General features: G+C 45.6%; 1 protein-coding gene across 1 annotated transcript in view; it reads left to right on the forward strand.

The window, feature by feature from the left end:
- Positions 1-7,537: 7,537 nt before the first annotated feature.
- LOC306742420 (calsyntenin-2-like) overlaps positions 7,538-19,406 on the forward strand; it is a gene marked incomplete at both ends in the record, with an annotated part of 222,001 nt that continues 210,132 nt past the window's right edge. Inside the window, one exon of the mRNA XM_079224800.1 lies at positions 7,538-7,601. Coding sequence (XP_079080926.1) covers positions 7,538-7,601 — 64 coding nt within the window. The remainder of the gene's footprint in view (positions 7,602-19,406) is intronic.

Below are 19,406 nucleotides of genomic sequence, written 5' to 3' on the forward strand. Positions count from 1 at the left end.
TTTTCTTCTTCCTTTTCTTTTTGTGTCAGCGCCTCAGTTCGGGAGCCAGCGGCTCTCAAAAGCTCAGGCGCTTTCATGCCAAATGGAGGGGCATCTGTGAGAAAATGATCCAAACAGGATCTTTCAGATTTCAAAACGGTCCAGATGTCAAATCTGGACGGGTTTCTTTTTCTTTTTTGGGGGGGGCTGCTTCCAATTAGGACACGCGGTAAAAAACCCTCCACTTCAATGAAACATAACAGCATGATCGAGCCCTGCACACACACACACACACACACACACACACACACACACACACACACACACACACACACACACACACACACACACACACACACACACACACACACATACTCGTTTTCCTCCTTTGCAGGGTCCGAACTTGTTTTACCCAAGTGTGGGGTCCACCTTTTCCAGTGGTTCTACAACTCTGTAAAAAATCAGGCAACATTACAGAAAAATCCATATCATAAATATCACTTTAATTGATAAAAATGCTAAACTTTTTTCTTGCGTTATTTTTTTTGTCACTTTGTGGGGCTCCGTTTCTAGCATTCACAACATGTGTGTAGGTGCAGAAAATAGCCTCGGAAAAATGGCAATGCTTTCAAAAGGACTCCATCTCTCCACCTTTCTCTTTCTACACACACACACACACACACACACACACACACACACACACACACACTCGTTTTCCTCCTTTGCAGGGTCCGAACTTGTTTCACCCAAGTGTGGGGCCCACCCTTTCCAGTGGTTCTACAACTCTGTAAAAAATCAGGCAACATAAAAAAATAATCTATATCATAAATATCACTTCAATTGATAAAAATTCAAAACTTTTTTCTTGCGTTCGTTTTTTTGTCACTTTGTGGGGCTCCGTTTCTAGCATTCACAACTTGTGTGTCGGTGCAGAAAATAGCCTCGGAAAAATGGCAATGCTTTCAAAATGACTCCATCTCTCCACCTTTCTCTTTCTACACACACACACACACACACACACACACACACACACACACACACACACACACACACACACACACACACACTCGTTTTCCTCCTTTGCAGGGTCCGAACTTGTTTCACCCAAGTGTGGGGCCCACCCTTGCGTTAGTTTTTTTTGTCACTCCGTGTGGTTCCATTTCTAGCATTCACAACTTGTGTGTGTGTGTGTGTGTGTGAATTATACACACACACACACACACACATACACACACACACACACACACACACACACACACCTAGGCTATCAATGGAACATAACCAAACCACAGAAACTACTTCTTTATCCTGAGACAAGATGCCGTGCTTGAGCTCACATCGGTAGTCATGGTCTTTCACGTTAGTGCACGTTTAGTGACAATTCAAATTTAAAAAAGAAGAAGTCATTTGTAGGTGTTAAAGGCTGTGCCTTCAAAATAAAGTCAGGTCATCTGTAAGGCTGACCTTGCTTTTTTTCATGACCCCTTCATTAATTGGAGACCACCCCTGGGCTGCTCCATATATGTTTAATGTGACCTTTGCGTGTGACCTCTCCGGGAGGAAGTTGAATACCGAGAGGCTGAAACAAGAAAAAAACATATTTTACCCAGCCTCTCCTCATGTGTTGATGCTCATCCGTTAACACACCACAGCACTGTTTGCTCAGTCTCGTCCTCACTGTGCCGAGGCCACGAAGTCAAATTAATTTTCTCTGCTATTTCGCGCCCGTCGGATGTCGTATGTGTACGACGGCCTTTTTATTCCGCGCGGAGCAGATTGTTTTTTTAGGTGGTTGAAAATTGGCTTAATTTGTGTCCATATGAGGGGAGAAAAATGGTTTCAGAAACAAGCTGTCTATACCTGCAGCTCCTCCGTGTGTGTATGCTCGGATTCCTCTGTGTTACCTTTTTTTATTTATGTGAGTGTGTGTGTGTGTGTGTGTGTGTGTGTGTGTGTGTGTGTGTCAAGGTCGAGCTCATGTTTGTTTAGAGCTCTCTGTCTGTAAGTGACTGACACCCCAGATCTGGAGGAAACTGGGAAGAGTCTGACTGTGGCATGAATGTGTGTCACGGTCAGCTGACCCTCAAACACCCCCGAGGTAAAAAGAGGAAACACACACACACACACAGACACACACACACACAGACATTCTCTCTCTCTCTCTCTCTAGTTCCTCTTTTCCAGAGCATACACGAACGTTCGCAGTCGCATAAATACACGGCAAAAAAAAAAGAGAAGAAAATCCTTAAACAGGTACATTCAGGTCTGCGAGCGTCGCTTGCCAAGACCGACACACAAGCCTGCTGATCCGCAGCCAAGTCTGCCTCGGACCAGAGGAGGGCTGCTATTCAAAGACAACAGCAGCTTTGGTGACTGTGGAGAGTCGGGCAGCTCAAAGAGCCAAAAGTGGAGCAAAGAGAGAGGGGGGATGAAAAAAAAGGGGCCTTCAGAGAAGCCAAAGATCTTTCCTGAACAGATGGAAACGTGCAGTTAAACGTTTCCTTTGCGAGGTGACACGCTCAGATACATCAGCGGTGGAGAGGGCCGAGTCACTGTGATTTGGGGTCGGGAAAACGACTCATGAGAGAAAAGAAACGTCTGATTGGTCAGTTGCTTCAGTTGGACTGATGATGTCAGAGGCCTCAACTGTGTGTGACATCAAACGTTAAAAAAAAGAGCTGTGATCGGTTTTCGGGCTGATTTCATGATGATATGCATGATATGAAAAATTTGCATTTATTAAAATCCTTATATCACCCCTGAATATTTTTTTTTTGTATTATGTATTCCCACTGTTTAATGCAGCCATTGATTTCCACACAGATGAAATGTGGGGAAATCTCTTGCACACTTAAAACATGCTTGAGTTGCGTAATCCTATCCGGACTCTGTGTGGCCCTCGTCCAAAGTTTTTTCAGATGCCATAAATCACATAACTAATAATGTTTGGTTAACCTGATAAGCCCTACAGGGTCGATTGCTCCCCGAGTTTTTTTAATTGTATTGTTCGGTGCCTTCCCATCATCCCCCAGAGTAATACTGCACATCTTTAGAAAGATTTATACCTAACGCATATACATCTGCAAAAGTAATCGCACAAAAACACAAGCATTGACATGTTATGAAGCATATTCAGTCCAAGAAAACATGTTTTTTGGTTCAGAAATTGAAAAAATTACCTACTTTGACCTGAATCTTGCTTTTTCCAGACGAGTCTGAGGACCAATGGGATCGCAGGACCTCGAAACGCCCCGCTAGACTCCCAGAGTCTCGTAGTTTACGGGGAAGTTCCTATGACTGAAGTCCGCCATTGTTAGGGCTACTTATGAGTGTTTTAGTGAAACGTTATTCTCTGCTAATTTGACAGAAAAATGACTTGAAAGGCCTCAATAACTAAAGTCATAACTAAAGTCATGACTAACGTTGACACTCCCACTTTGTCTGATGGATTCCTCAAAGAGCTTTTAATCGACGTCTGGCAGGAAAGAAGATTCATTTCTAAAAACACACCTGCGTGCTCTGCGCTAACAAACAGCTGAATCACTGCATGGTTTGTGCTCCTTTGTAATGGTTAAATGGAAAAGAGAAAAAGTGATTGAAGCCAAATCACCACGAATAGTTTCGAAATGTGAATTTCCATTTTCCCACTGCAGAGGCACTATAAAGTGGACGTGTGTGTAGTTTGCGGTAATGGGATTGAGAGATGTGCGATGACAACTTGTGGCCCACTTCCTGCCAGCGAGGCGAGGCCAAGCGGGACCAGGAGGCGCGCTCGCAGCTTCAGACCTCCGCATGAGGTAGGCGGCATCAAAGCGCCGACACTTCCTCGGAAAGAGCCGGCGGGGGAAAAACGCCAGGGGGAGGACGGTCTCTCTCTCTCTTTGCATTTCTCTCCCTCCTCTCATCCCTCCCTCCTGCAGCCCAGGCCCAGCTGTCAGTGGGAGTATGCGGAGACGCTGCACTCTGTCACACACACACACACACACACATGGAGAGATCTGAATGGAGTGACAGTGGAGTGATTATGCCGGCATGGGGAGAAAGATGGAGGCGTCAGGAGGGAGGGTTTGGAGAGCGACGGGACAAACGGAAACACTGGAGGTTGATTAGTTGAGACAAAATGACCTCTCAGTCGAGGGACAGATACGAGAAAGGAGGGAGGGCGGTCGCTCCAAGACACGAGACGAGGCCCCGGCAGCTCTGGACAGGAAGCAGGCTGACAGGGAACAAACGGCGGGCGGCCCACCTGACTTTGACCCGCAATCTCAAGTCTGAATCTATTCCATCTAAACCATTTAGATGTTTTCTTTTTTTCAAATGTAAACGTCTGCGAAGAACTCTGACGCCGGTTTCACGGGCCGGAGGAGACGGCTTCCTCCGTGCAGTAAATGACCAAATTAAGACGCATGAGTGTGCTTCTTTTCTGTCTGTCAACACTTGCTGTGCACAGAGGGATCTCCACCTTAAACACACACACACACACACACAAAACTGTGTGTCTCTGTGCAACAACATGCTGAGGCTGAAAGATAAATGTATGAAATGGACTTCCATCCTCAACTGTATTTGTGTAACACGAACGCCGAGCTCGGTGTTGGTATTTCGCCAAAGGATCCGCGTGGACGACCACATTGCGTCTGGATATAATACACGCGTTATCGATTATGGAGTATCCTGGGTTCAATGATGATCCGCGACTCGTAAATCTCTGCTAAAGTGCTCCGAAATACATCACAACACGAGTCTGCTTAGCGACAAAAGCTAATGCGTGCCCCGCTATGGGGAAATGTCAGCCAGGTGCACTGAGGGAGACTCATTAGCCGCGGCGGCGGCGGCGCTCTGCAGCAGAGTATCATAAATGGATTTGGAATGAGCTCGACGCAGCCTGCAGATTTTTGTGCTTTGAGAATAGAAATCGATAGGGAAACCAAAACGGTAACATCGGCTTCCTTCGCACAATGTTCTCCGCCCGAGCTGATGCAACTTCAGCCGTACTTTCTTTTATCCTTCTTTTTTTTTAAGGTTGTCAACAGTGTGGACAACCTTAGAGCGTCCTTGTCGGTGCCTTTCCTGCAGGCGGCGGCGGCGCTTATTTAAATCCTTTAGTTGCGTCGAGAGAGGCCCTCACAGCGCATTATGTATGTATTACACCGCGCCGTGGAGTCATCATCAATTCAGAACTAATACCCTCATCTTCTTCTTATTGTTTCCATCATCATTTAGCAAACCTAAACAGCAAATGGCTGCCAGTAATGTATGTCACCGATATTTCCCAAAGGTGAAATACTTACAGGAGACAAATAGAATTGCACATTAAACTACTCAGCCAGGTCAGATTGCTTCACACGCACAGTGTGAGAGAAACTTTTTTATTTCTTTCCCCCTCCTCCTCTGGACTCTGAGCAGACAGACGGACACAGTGTGATATCACATTAGCATTATAGCTCGCCATTCACTACTCCCAGGGTGGCTGGATACGGTGGCCCAGCGGCCATAATGTGTGTCAATATTGAAAAAGAAGAAGGTGCAGGGCGAAGAAGCGGAACAACATTTTCCATTTGAGAATGGCCTTGATGGAAATGCTTCATCATAACGGGCTACTTAAACCTCAAATGTTGTCATTTCTTTCTAAAATATGCACAAATGTCTGAGTGCCATGGCTCATTTTGCCCAAAAATTATGTTATTGTCTCTCATAATTCAGTATGTGTGTGTGTGTGTTACACAGAACGTCCTATTATACTCACACTCAGATTCCCTGCGTTACCATATTAGTTTTTAGTTGATTAATGGCTGCAATCTGGAGGAGATCTGTGTGAGGAATATATTATGTTAGCCTTAAATGTTCAGCATTTCATATTGAAATGGACCTCTATTTGAATTGGCTTTGTGTTTAATATGCATGCACATGATACAGCTGATGTTAAAGTGATCTCTTAAATGCCGAGGCCCCTCGGGGGGCCCCGCACCACGGCGTTGGTTCCTCTGAACGCCCTGTTTGTCGGCTGTAAACCACTTTCGCCGTTTCCCTGGTGAAAAGAAGACCGCATTTAATTGCATCACTGGATGGTGTGGATTCAAATCTGTGCATTGTCATCTTTTTGTATTATTATTTCTCTCCCTCCCAGATAACGCCGGCAATATTTTTTCTCTGCCTCCCGGAAAAATAATCCTAAACCAGCCGAGATAGTCCAAAGAGAAAAGTTCCTTTGAGATAGTCTACTCAGGAAAATTTAAAAAAGTTATTATTAATCCTACTGCCCGGCACCGAGTGGAAAAAACAACCACCACACACACACACACACACACACACACACACACACACACACACACACACACACACACACACACTGAAACACGAGAGACAATTTTTTTTTTTTTTGGCAAAATGAGCCATGGAACTCAGATATTTTTTCCATTTTTGCATATTTTAGAAAGAAATGACCACATTTGAGATTTAATCAGCCGTTATGAATGTTTTCCTTATGATAAAAAATAAATAAATGACTTTGGTATTTGTCCTGGCGCTATTCATATCTTTCTCTCTTTTCTTTGATGAATCACTGTCGCCTGTAACAAGAAATACTATTTTTTTATGAAAATGAAAAGCAATAAAAAACAAAAAACTGAGGTTTTTCTTCATTTGGCTGAAAACAATCCATTTCTGTTGTAAGTGCATGAACAATTCCAACTGTTTCATGATAATGATGATGACGATGGTGATGATGATGATGATGATGATGATGATGATACTATTTCAGGAAGATAAGCTGCATCTTCAGGCAAGTTAACAAATAACACTGCAGCATTCAAATCTCACAATGTGTCTGCAATCATGTGAGTTCTGACTCCAAGTGTTCTTTGATTTGTGGCATTTTAACACGAGTGTCGATGCTAAACTAGTTGGATGGACTCCATTACAAGCGCGTGACAGCAGCGTTGTGTTCGTGGACCTCTCCACGGGTCTCATCACGGATCCCTCCTCGTGCATGCAGAGAGCTGGAGTGGGCTGGGATGCTCTAGAGAGAGAGGAGGGAGGAGGAGGAGGAGGAGAGAGGGGAGGGCGGAGGATGAGAGAGAGAGATGAATCCATCTCTCTCTCTCTCTCTCTCTCTCTCTCTCTCTCTCCCCTCCCCGCGTGACGTGGCTCGGTCTGGTCCCGGGGTGCGCTCCTGCTCTCCAGTCCCGGTCTCAGAGCCAAACCCGCTCCAGTCGCTGCCTCCTTTCCCGTCCACACAACCTGCGGGGCGACGCGCGCGTTACGGTGCGGCGAAGGCGCGTTGCTGGCACCCGGTGTCCTTCCTCCTCCTCATCCTCCTCTTCCACTTCTTCTTCTTCTTCTTCTTCTTCTTCTTCTACCTCCACGCTGCCTGGCTTGTCCTACATATCGGTGAACTGTTTCCACACGCTGACTAAGAGGGAGAGGGCGGACAGGGAGACGGAAGACGGATAGAGAGACAGAGAGCGAGAGAGAGAGAGAGAGAGAGAGAGAGAGAGAGGAGACAAGGAAAGAAACAGGAGAGAAGTGGACGCGTATCGCTGCATCTCCAACCGAGAAGATGCTGAGGATAGCCGGCGTGCTGGCCGTAGTGGCTCTGGGGATGAGCGCCGCGCACACCAAAGGTACGGTAGGTGAAGGGCACCCCGCTCGCGCCGCGCGCGGATGCGCATCCGTGCGCGCGCGCGGGCGCCATACAGCTTTATTACGAGAGGTGAACGTGGCTGCGCTTTGCTGGATGCAGAGACACGTCCATCTGACTCCGAGAACTGCTTTGCCTGTGTATGTGTGTGTGTGTGTGTGTGTGTGTGTGTGTGTGTGTGTGTGTGTGTGTGTGTGTGTGTGTGTGTGTGTGTGTGTGTGTTGCTCTCCTGCAGTGTTGCTCTTTAGACTTGTGGAGACACTTAATAATCTCTGTATCACTGCACGGCCCCCAAATAGCACTTGAGGGTATTTGTTCCATCTCCCACTGCCTCCCTGTGCAGAAGATTTAGGGAGGCGTTCCACACTGAGCTCTACCGGCACAATTCATTGGGTCAATCCCATGTGGCATCGCTGTGGCATTTCAGTGACTTGCAGTCTTGTTGTGTTGCCCTTCTTCTCCTTTTTGTTGCGAGCGTACTCATATTTGCTGGATGTTGAAGACACATTGTGTTCCACTGTGAGACGTCAGGATGCTGTGGGTCTTTCCCGTTTGTGACTTGGATCATCTCTCAAGTTGTTTTCCGTGGACACCTGCGAAGAAGCAGCATTTGGAATCTTCCAAAGCCCATTTTTTAGGCACATTTGAGATTGTAAATTGGCGGATATATCATTTAAACTGTGATGTTTCTACGAGTGCACGTGTGGCCGGAGATGATCTTGTTGTGGTGAGAACGCCCACTCTCTTGTGGACAGGGAAGAACACAAGCATGAGTAAATCCACCCCAACGCTAAATAAATACATAAATACATACATACATGCACGTCAATCTGTGAGTGATGCTACACGCCTGTGAATGCCGGCAACATGGCAGCAGACTTATCTTGCAGGAACACGAGGACATCATCAGATCCGCACTTTTTTTTGCAGCTGCTGCACATTCACCCAGACGATGGACCCATCCATATATGCATTGTATACATGCTATGCACATAGAGCATTTTGCAGGGGATGCATCAACATGCTAATTTCATTCACGGCTGCAATTGGCTCGTTAAAATGCCACAACAACACGGTAAACAATCCCCAAAGCCCCTCCGAGAGATAATAATGACACAAAGATGCCATAAATGTGCGGTTTCCTGCTCCGCCGCCGAAGCTATTTTTAGGAACCACCAGTCTCCCCACTGCGGCGGGACGGCTCAATTCTCCAGTGAGCTCGCCATGTGCCGTCGGTAGACGCGGCAACAGGTCCGTGCTAATCAACTCCCTGTAGACGGAGGCTGTTTTTTTTGTTTTTGTTTTTACGCAGCCAAGTAACAAGGTGACACCTTGTCAGTTTGGTCTGGCAGCCGGGTGCGGAAAGCTGTCGTCCTTCGACATGGGAAAGCTGGTCTTTGCTGTGTGTGTGTGGGTGGAAGGACAACATATGCTAATAGAGCTGTTACAGGCCGTGACCTCGGCCCAGAGGTCAAGCTTCCTCACACGCATTTCATTTAAATTAGACTCCTGCTTGTGGTTGGAGGATCTGCATGAGGGGATATTGCGTGTTAACCCTAATACGTTCTTATATGTAATAATTCTGCAGGACACAGCAGGAAAAGTTGCATTGTTTTTGAGTGTTTCTTTGCTTTCGTAGCCAGAGCTCGGCTGCGAAGTAAACAAATTACTGCCAAGTCAACGGGGGGAAGGGGAGGGGAAAACCAAGCACAGCGTGGTTCTAATTGATTCCCTCGGGCCGCTGTGCAGAGCAGTTAAATCCAGGAGAAAAATAAGAGCTCGCTGTCTCCGGGATCTGTTGCCACGCTGACCCTTTCCCGCCCTGGCCATTTCCCGTCACAGCTGGCAGGAAGCAGAGCTCATCTAAAAAGCAACAAACCGGAATTGTCTTCCCCTTACATTTCCCGACCCCCCGGATCGGTTTCTCCGTTTTTTTTAAAAACGCCAGCTGATACGGCGGCGTTCCTGTCAAGCGTGGCGAAGGACCCGCCTTTCCCAGATAACTTTAAAGCGCCCGCAACTCCTGTCATTTTCTGTTTAGCCGCCGTTTCACTCGAGGAAAAACGCGGTCGTGCGGCTTCTTTTAATCACCGTCGCCCTCGAGTCATCCAGACTTAGCGCAAGCGCGCGCGCGTGTGTGTGTGTCTAAATGTGTGTGTGTCGACTTTAACATGTGTTTCAGAGTTGTCAGTAATCGGAGCTTGAAGCGCCAACAACCCTGTTCTCTGCGCGTGGGAGCGGTATAGAGTGCAGCCAACGTGTCGACAGCCCGCAAAGCACGCAAAAGTGGGCGAGGAGGTGATGTCGTTTACAGAAAGGAATTCTTACATTCATGGAAGCGAGCTCCGGCTCAAACGATTTCCTCGGGACCGACCGTGTCGCCGCTCGAGAATCTTCTGGTAGCGAAGCAGAAAGAGCTATATAGAGTTTTCTTCTTCTTTTTTTTTTTTCCCAGTGGGTGCCCGGAGCCACCGCTTTTGTGTAATTCCAAGCAATATGAACTCTGAATTTAGATAGCTCATTACCAGCACAGTGCATTTTAATTCAGCTACCCAGTGTGTGACTCTTTGTATGGCGGAACCTCTTTGCGGCTTTATTATGTCCAGATAAACACAACTGTACATGTTTTTTTTTCCTTTCTTCTTTCTTCTTCTTTGCAGCCTGTAAACATGCATTTGAATGTAATATTCAACCTTTTTGGCGCTTCGGGGCTGCTCGGGAAGTTGCAGGGTTAATTGACGCGAGTCTTAGAATTTATGGTTTTCTATATGGGGCTTCTGCATGCGCTCCTCCGTCGAGTAACACTTTTATTTATTACTTATTAGTTTATAAGTTATTCAGCATGAAATTACAGATTTTTCAACTAGTTGACGTAAAGGTGGCAGCCCTATATGTTTGTGCCAAAAAGGTCCTAAGAGCATCTATAAAAAGATTTATGTCCCCCCCCCTGCCCCCCCCCCCCTTTGGGGAGAGGAAGTGCATTATGGGAGCACTCTATAAATCCTCCAACGAAGAAGGGGGGAGGGGCTTAGTGGTGTGATGCAACATCGGGGTGCCTGGCCACTGATCCCAGCGCAGCAGAGCAGCCATGGCAGACAATAAAGAGGGATTCATGGTGGACGCACTTATCCGTCATCTTCAGGCGGAGGAGGAGGAGGAAGAGGAGGAGGAGGAAGAGGAGGAGGCCTCCCCGTGATTCCCGATACGAGATCACAAACGCTTTAAGGACTGAAAGGAAGTTCTTCTCCCTGAAAGCTGTCAGATCTTTAGCGTATAGCTCGGTCTTCACTCCACATCTCACTCTTTTGGCTCCTACTTCCTGTGTTTTTTGTCTCTTCTTTTTAGGTGCTAGAAGGAGGGAGTAAAGGGAAGTCACAGTGTGTGTGTGATCGTGTAGTTCAGTAGCGGAGTACGTTGTCTGGTCGACTTCGTGCTTTTATTCTTTCTTTCTTTCCTTTTTTTCCCGTTTTTTTGCGTGTCTTTGAGTGTTCACGGCTGACCGAACTTGGCAGCAGATATGCAGACGGCCGAGGCTCATTGATTTGAGGAAAGGGAGAGAGAGGATTTGACCAGAGTGGGTTTTCGCAGAATTAATTTCGAATCTCCAGTTGTCTTGGTGAGGTGCGTCTAGAGAGCGAGGAAATAAACGAGGAAGGAAAGGAACTTACGTAACCGATACAACGGCTCAGATCTTGTTTTTTTCAATCATATTTCATGGTCTTCATCGGCAGATGGAGTTGGCAAAGTTGTCAAGGAACTGCAGATCAAATATCAATTTAGCAATATATTTTACGAAGAACTCCCAGGACTTCATATCTCTGCCAATTTAAAAAGTGAGAAAAGAAATGTTTAGACTACTCTTTCTCATCAATGTATTGAAGCTACTTGAAAAAAGTTAAGGCCTGAATTATTACAAAAGTTCAAGTCGGGAAAATCTTAAAAAAACAAAAAAGACGAGCTAAAATTAGCCACCATAAGCTAACGGTTCAGGGTGCACGTTGTTTATGCGTTACACTCAGATTTTGATCAGTTTTTTGATCAGATTTTGCAACCTGGCTGCAGAGATTTGCTTCTATTCAGACACAAGAGCATTAGTGAGGTCCCGAAACTGAGCTTGTACATGAAGGCAGTCGGTGTCCCGATTGACCCGACGCTAAGTCCCGCCCCTTAAATCTGACTGGTTGAATCTGAGCGTACTAACCGATTTCAGGTTTTCTTCTTTTTCTGGCTATTTTTCTGGATTTCAAGCTTGTCATGGTAGAAATGTAGACTTAAAATAAGAAGCAGACAACGACCGCTGGTTTGTGGACTTCCCTTTTGAAGCCTCGAGTTCGGCATTTTGCCCGTAGCCATCTTGTTTTTTTTTGCAACCAGAAGGGTGGAGCTAAGTACAACCTAACACTAAGAATTGTTTAGGACTTTCATGAGGTGAAAACACACTGTGAGAGGGTAAAAGTTGTCAAGACAAAAACACAGACACGGCAGCGACCTGTCAATCACACGGTAGACCCGCCCTAAAGCATCCCCTGCTTTACGGTCTATTTTACTCTCAGTGGGGCCATCATTTGCTGTATTGAAGAAGACTTGAAACTATCGTCCTGACCCAGTCCGTGGGAACAACGGGTCTAACTTACGCCTGAGTACGTGTGTGTGTGTGTGTGTGTGTGTGTTGTCACTGCAGTGCTGCACGTGGCCCCCACTTCTTCAGGGTAATCAAGTTTTTCAGGCGTTTTAAAGTGTCTTGCCAGACCCTCGCTATGCTCCTTCAGCGATGTGCTCTCATGGCAGAGACGTCACTCATACGCCCGTTGGACGGACCACCACTCCAGACCTCCTCTCATCCATTTGCTTCCATGTTTCCCACCAATCACCTCCCTCCAGTCCAATCTCACCGGCGGACTCTCCTCTATTTTTCAGTGCGGTGGTGACACACAAGAAGCGCTGATGAGTAGCAAAAGGGTTACGCAGACGGATAGTGCACGTCTGACCCCGTCCATCTCTCAGCTGGGGGTCTGGCTGACCTCGGAGGGAATGATCTGATGGAGGAGATGGAGAGAATCGGATGACGAGAGAGAGGAGAAAGGGTCAGAGAGACAGTTGCAGGTCTTTGTCTGCATGACTCATGAGTGTCCACAGTTGACAAGTGGAAGCACTCTGAGTGGAGTGCAGACCTTTTATAATGGCCATGCAGACGGTGAGCGGTCAACTCGTACACATCTCTTCTGCTGCCGGTGTTCACGGTCACTTTGTGTGACTCTCCCTGTAAATGTTTTGTATTTCAAACATTTAAACTATGCTTTCTGCTCCTGAGTCTGAGAGGGCTGGAGTCTAACATTCATATCAAGTTGGCCCTGACAAATATTAGTTATGACTGCAATATAAAACATGTTGTGGCACACAGTGTGTCTACCTGAAAGTACTCCGACTGTGCCTCTGACAAAACACTGGCCTGCATAAAAGACATGAATCTAAAGGAATACTTTGACCTTTTTGCTCTCCATTGGGACTATTTTTTGCTCGGCAATGAAACAATCCCTCATAAAACGGCAAATTACCGTTTTTACACTTTGTCCGTTTTAGATATAAAGTGTTAATTTGTGAGCTTTACAGGTGCTGTTAGTCTGATTGTGTTACTCATAGGCGGTTTTCTCCTTGTTTCCACTCTTTATGCCGAGCTAAGCGACATGAGATTTCAGCACCACACCCTTTTTATTGTCAGTCCACCCACACACACATATACACACACAAACGCAATCCCATTAGAGCAGCGTATTTGCTAATGATTTGCCCGGCTGTGCGATTACCCACCGATAAATAATGCCTGCGCACACAAATTAATCAAATGTACATTTTTATTTTCGCCATTAGTCCAGCATCCTCCTCAAAGCTCTACACAAACCAACAAGCGTGCACACGCACACTCGCCGCACTCTCCGCCCCCCGTGTGATTTAGCCTTAATGATTGTGTTAAGTGCTCATCACTCGCGTGTCTGTTCTCCTATCTGTGCTCAATTTCAATTAATCCGTCCATTTCCCCATGAAGGCAACAGTTGTCATCCCATATGCTAGCCACTTAGAGGCTGAACAGGAGCTGGCAGAGCTTATATCTATACACCCAAACATTCCTGAACACACACACACACACACACACGGTCTTTTTTTGGCAACGGAAACTCCATCAGCAGGAGGTCGGCGGATACGTCGGCCCTGATAAAAGGCCAGTTATTTAGTGCCGGTTGTCGTGAGTTACAGTACAACCGTCGGCGCCGCTGGCGTTAGTCCAGCCTGCCAGCAGATGCTGCAAAGTCTGTCCCTCGTCTGCGCCGGTTATAATAGGTAGTGATTGGAGACAAGGTCTGCCCGGCTTATGTCTGTTTACCGACGTTATCTCCGCCATTATCAAACCGCCACTGTCCTTCCCTGTTTGCCGAGATGTGAGTCACGAGGTGTTCCCGAAACAAAAAGGTGTCAAACATTTATCCGGCTTAACACACTGCAATCATCACGCCTATTTAATGCACCTTGATGCATCCGAGATTAATATAAAGGCTTTTGTGAGAGCTGCGTCACTGCTGCTGTATTTTTCTTCTTCTCTGCTGTAGAAATACTGCACGCTGACTGCAAAATTGCGAGGCAACAGACAGGAAGGGAAAGGCCAGGTGCTGTTCTTGGTCCTGAAACGAGCTAATAATGACTCTCTCCAAAAGCCAGCAGCAAATTGGAGCTCTCCGTGGTGCTGAAGGCAGACTTACTGGACGCGCTTTTGTCCCTCCGCTCAGCTTGGTGTGAGCGGGCATTTGCGTAATATTGGAGGGGCGGAGATGTGTGAGAAACACACCAGGGAGCCGACGGGCTGTCGCCGCGGTGATAAGGCTGAGCGGTGATTGACGAGTGACAGGCGGACGGGCGAGAGCGGCCGGGGAGATGTGCGGCGTTTCGATGATGATGATTTAAGTGGCAGTGTTTAAATAGTTAGTGCTCACGCAGTTTGATGTTACGCTGTATTTTGGGATATTGTCATTCATTTAAAGGGCCCAAAAAATGAATGATGGGCAATTGTGGTTATGAGATTTATGTATTCGTTTTTTTTCCTGTCATTTTCTCACTGATTTAGAGTGGATGAGACTTTTGTAGCTTCGGCAAATCGAGTCAGAGTGGGAGTTACATGTTTTAAAGTGTTGAGTTTGAAAGAAGTGAGTTTGCTCGACCTCTCTAGTCCGCTGCTCCTCTCTGATTGAGAGGCTTGAGGCTACATTAGCCGCTACTAGCTGACTCATACTGTCAGCAGGTGAGTTGCATTGTGGGGGATGAAGGCACCAGGTTTTTCCAAGAAGTGTGGAATAATATAATAATAATTGTATTTAAAAAGCACATATCCCAGACAAAAGAGGTCACAAAGTGCTGTACAGTTTAACAACACAGTAAAAACACATTAAAAGATGGAGTAAAAAACACAATAAAACAAGTAGTAACAAATAAATAAGTAAAAACAGATAAAAAGCTTCTTCTTTTTTCAGTTCAACAACAGATTTAAACTCTTAATAAATAACTATAATGATATGTTTTATGCAATTACTTTAATTGCTGCTTATTTAGTTATAAATATTAAATAATTTCGGGAAAAAAACATATCTTTTCAACCACTGCTTTAGGTGTTTTTGGGAGTAAGTCTGTGATTTAGACAAGGATGTGGGTGACTTGACACCCGTCACCTTCTACGCTACTCGGAGGAAGGAAATGCCTCAACAGTACACTGCACGTAAACACAAGTCTGCTATAAGTTACACAAAATAACTCCACATCTTTATGCTTTCGGGAGCTTTAAACTCGAAGAACTAATTGAGAATATATAAATACTGATGCCAGGTTCTCATCGAGGGGCCACTGCGCCAAGAACCACGACGCCTCTGAAAATAAAAACTGCTCCAGCAGTCTGAAGTGTGTTGACTCGCGGCCAACGATTCCCACCTGCCGGCTGCTCGGCCATATTTTCCACCTGCTATAGAAGTCTCTGCACACCGACCGTGAATCCTGCTGCTTTGTGGGGTTTTATGCTTTGTTCGAGGGGGACGCGTGTGTTTTTGACTTCTGAAAGACAATGGCTCAAAACTTGAATTAGTATATCAAGGTAATACAGTGTCCTTCACTCCGAGACTTTGGTAGCAACGCTTTGCTTCTTTGGAGCGTTGGAAATGAACAGGTGGGACCAGCTTTGTGGAGAAAGGCCCGTCACGGATGCAGCATTTTTATACTCCCGCTGTAACTGGGCCACTGCCACACACACACACACACACACACACACACACACACACACACACAGTCGCACAAACAGCTCCTCCTCTCCTCCCCGTAAAGGTGCACTCCGGTTCCCTGTGGCTGTTGCACAGGCTCTGTAATTGCATTCTCAAACACTGTGTGTGTGTGTGCATGTGTGTGCATGTGTGTGTGTGTACCTGCGTCTAGGTAAAAATCCTGAGAGACGTGAACTCTCTGCTGGGTTGTTTCATTTTTTTAAAGGGACGCTCAAGGCCTCATTTGATGTTCCCGTGTGTTTTGGGAGAAATCACCAAGGTGCTCCGATCTCCCTCCCCAGGAAGAGAGAGAGAGAGAGAAACAGAGAGAGAGAGAGAGAGAGAGAGAGAGAGAGAGAGAGAGAGAGCACCTGTTTGTTCTGATGCAAGCTCCAGTAGTTACCAAAATAAAAAGTCACAATTTGATTGCTTTTCAAACCTGCATGTCCCCACATGTTTGTAGTGATTGGGGCCAGCTGTCCCGCGGCAGCTGCTGCTTTAGCTCCTCTCTGTGTCCTGTATCTCTTCATCCTCTTCATCCTGGTCCTGCAGCAGACAGCACCCCCCCCACCCCCTCCTCTGTGTTACCAGGATCTGGGTCATCGTGTACCTGCTCCTCCCGCCGCTTTGCACCCTCTCCTCCTCACCCCCTTGTTCATCCTCTGTTCTATCTCACTATTTTCTACGTCTTTTCCTTGTCTTGCCTTTGTCTAATCTCGGCGCCTTTAATATCACAAATTCAATCGCTCCTCTCTTTCTGTGTGTTTTTTTTTCAATCTTTCATCCTCATCTTTTTCCATGCTCCCGCCGGGATTCCCCGCCGTAGCATTACGGTGGACGTAATTACCGACGGCGAGGCTTAGCCAGGTCTTATCACACTGTTCTCCTCCCATTCCCCTGAGGGTCTTCCTCTCCTCTTCCTCTTTCAGTGTGTGCCTCCTTGCTACAGGACCCCATGGAGATTCTCCTCTTTGGAAAGGCAATGGGTTAAGGACATTTAAAAAACATTTCTTTTATCTGATTTCTGCTTTCGGAGCAGCTTACTCAGACCAAACACACCCTGCAGAGACTGCGCTAGTCCAGCAGTAACGTTCACCGTGAAATACATAACCATCCTGCACACACACACACACGCACACACACATGCTACATATATACCCCTAATGCATTTATTTCTTTTAGTTGTGCGAGTATGCAGAAAACACAGATTTGAATCATGATTTATTCCCCTTCCCTCACATGCATGCTCACTCCAACTTGTTCGGGCATTGCGGGCTAGAAGCTAATAATAGGGTGGTGAATAATTAAGGTGCGTGTTCGTTCATTTAACACTCAAAAATGGTTGGCAGGTGACACACACACACACACACACACACACACACACACACACACAAACACACACTCCCTCTCTCAAGCACTTTCTGTCTCCACTCTCCCTGACCTCTATTTGAATATCTTGTCACTTACCTTATCTTGAACACAGAACACGCCTGTGTGTGTGTGTGTGTGTGTGTGTGTGTGTGTGTGTGTGTGTGTGTGTGTGTGTGTAGGTCACTTTTTTTTCAACCAGCACATCATTATTAAATCATCAATTCACCCCCGGCTCACTAGCCACTCCTCTTACTTTTTGCTTCTCATGTTGTGTTGGGGTTATGGGTCTTTTTTTATTTATTATTTTATGATGTGTGCATGTGGCAGGTATGGTGGTATGTGTTCATGCATATGTGTGTGTGTGTGTGTGTGTGTGTGTGTGTGTGTGTGTGTGTGTGTGGACCTTGGCCTTGGCCCCTGGAGTTCTCATTATGGTGAGAGTGGATAGCCGAGGCCGGCCCTAACATCTGTCTCTGAGAGTGGCGGGGCCCCACACCGATCTCGTGGCCGGGGAACCCCCCTCGGAAGAGAGGCTCGTTTCTGCTGCATCACAAACTACTCTGTGGAAATGTTCCCCTCTATTATGGTGCATTTTAACGTCACACTGCGGACAAATAGGTCTTTAATACCGTGGGCCAGCTCGACACATCTGCAGGTTGTCTCAGATATTTAATTATCGACAAGCAGCTCTAAAACAGTTTAATTTACAAACTTTAACATTGTGTCATTCAATATTAGTTATCACATTTAAATTGTGTTTATTGATATTTAATATGATATTAGAATCAGCTTTATTGGATAGGTATGAGTGGACATACTAGGAATATGAATCATTGAACATACATATAAATAGAAAAAACAGCTAAAAACAAAGGCACCCAAGCTGAGCAAGAGATAAGGTAAACATTGAGCTCTTATGTGCTTAAGTATGCAAGTATATAAACAATACAATACAATATAATATAATGTGCTTGTGCAGCAGCGCAGAGTGCACATGTGTTGAATAAATATTGAATAATGTAAGAGACATCTAATATGATATAACTGTTATCTATCATTTATGCTACTGTCTACTATTTTCTTTTTATGAAGGAATGATTTGTGATACATGTACAGCTTTGTTAAGGCGCGCGGACCTTTGTTGTCAGGGTTACAATATTAACCACACAGTTAAGGTCAAGGGACAGTAAAGAAACCAAAGTTGACAGATGGAACATTGGCCGGATCACTGCACAGGCCGGCCGGGCCCCGGCCCTGAAGCTGTCAGCGTCACAGGGCCCCCAGCGCCGACCAACAAGATGAACCTCTAAGAGACTCGAAATGACCACAAAGAGACGCAAAGAGACTCACAATGACTATGACAAGGGGTAAGACAACCACAAAGAGACAAAACACAACCACAAAGAGACGAAACACAACCACAAAGAGACGAAACACAACTAAAAGAGACAAAACACAACCACAAAGATACAAAGCACAACCACAAAGAGACAAAACACAACTACAAAGATACAAAGCACAACCACAAAGAGACAAAGCACAACTACAAAGATACAAAACACAACTACAAAGATACAAAGCACAACTACAAAGAGACAAAACACAACTACAAAGATACAAAGCACAACCACAAAGAGACAAAACACAACTAAAAGAGACAAAACACAACTAAAAGAGACAAAACACAACTACAAAGAGACAAAACACAACCACAAAGAGACAAAACACAACTACAAAGAGACAAAACACAACTATAAAGAGATAAAACACAACTGCAGAGAGACAAAACACAACTACAGAGAGACAAAACACAACTACAGAGAGACAAAACACAACTACAAAGAGACAAAACACAACTGCAGAGAGACAAAACACAACTACAAAGAGATCAAACACAACTACAAAGAGATAAAACACAACTACAGAGAGACAAAACACAACTGCAGAGAGACAAAACACAACTACAGAGAGACAAAACACAACCACAAAGAGACAAAACACAACTACAAAGAGATCAAACACAACTACAAATAGATAAAACACAACTACAAAGAGACAAAACACAACTACAAAGAGATAAAACACAACTACAAAGAGACAAAACACAACTACAAAGAGATCAAACA

This window comes from Taurulus bubalis (assembly GCF_910589615.1).
Source record: "Taurulus bubalis genome assembly, chromosome: 10".
In the NCBI taxonomy this organism is placed as follows: Eukaryota; Metazoa; Chordata; class Actinopteri; order Perciformes; family Cottidae; genus Taurulus; species Taurulus bubalis.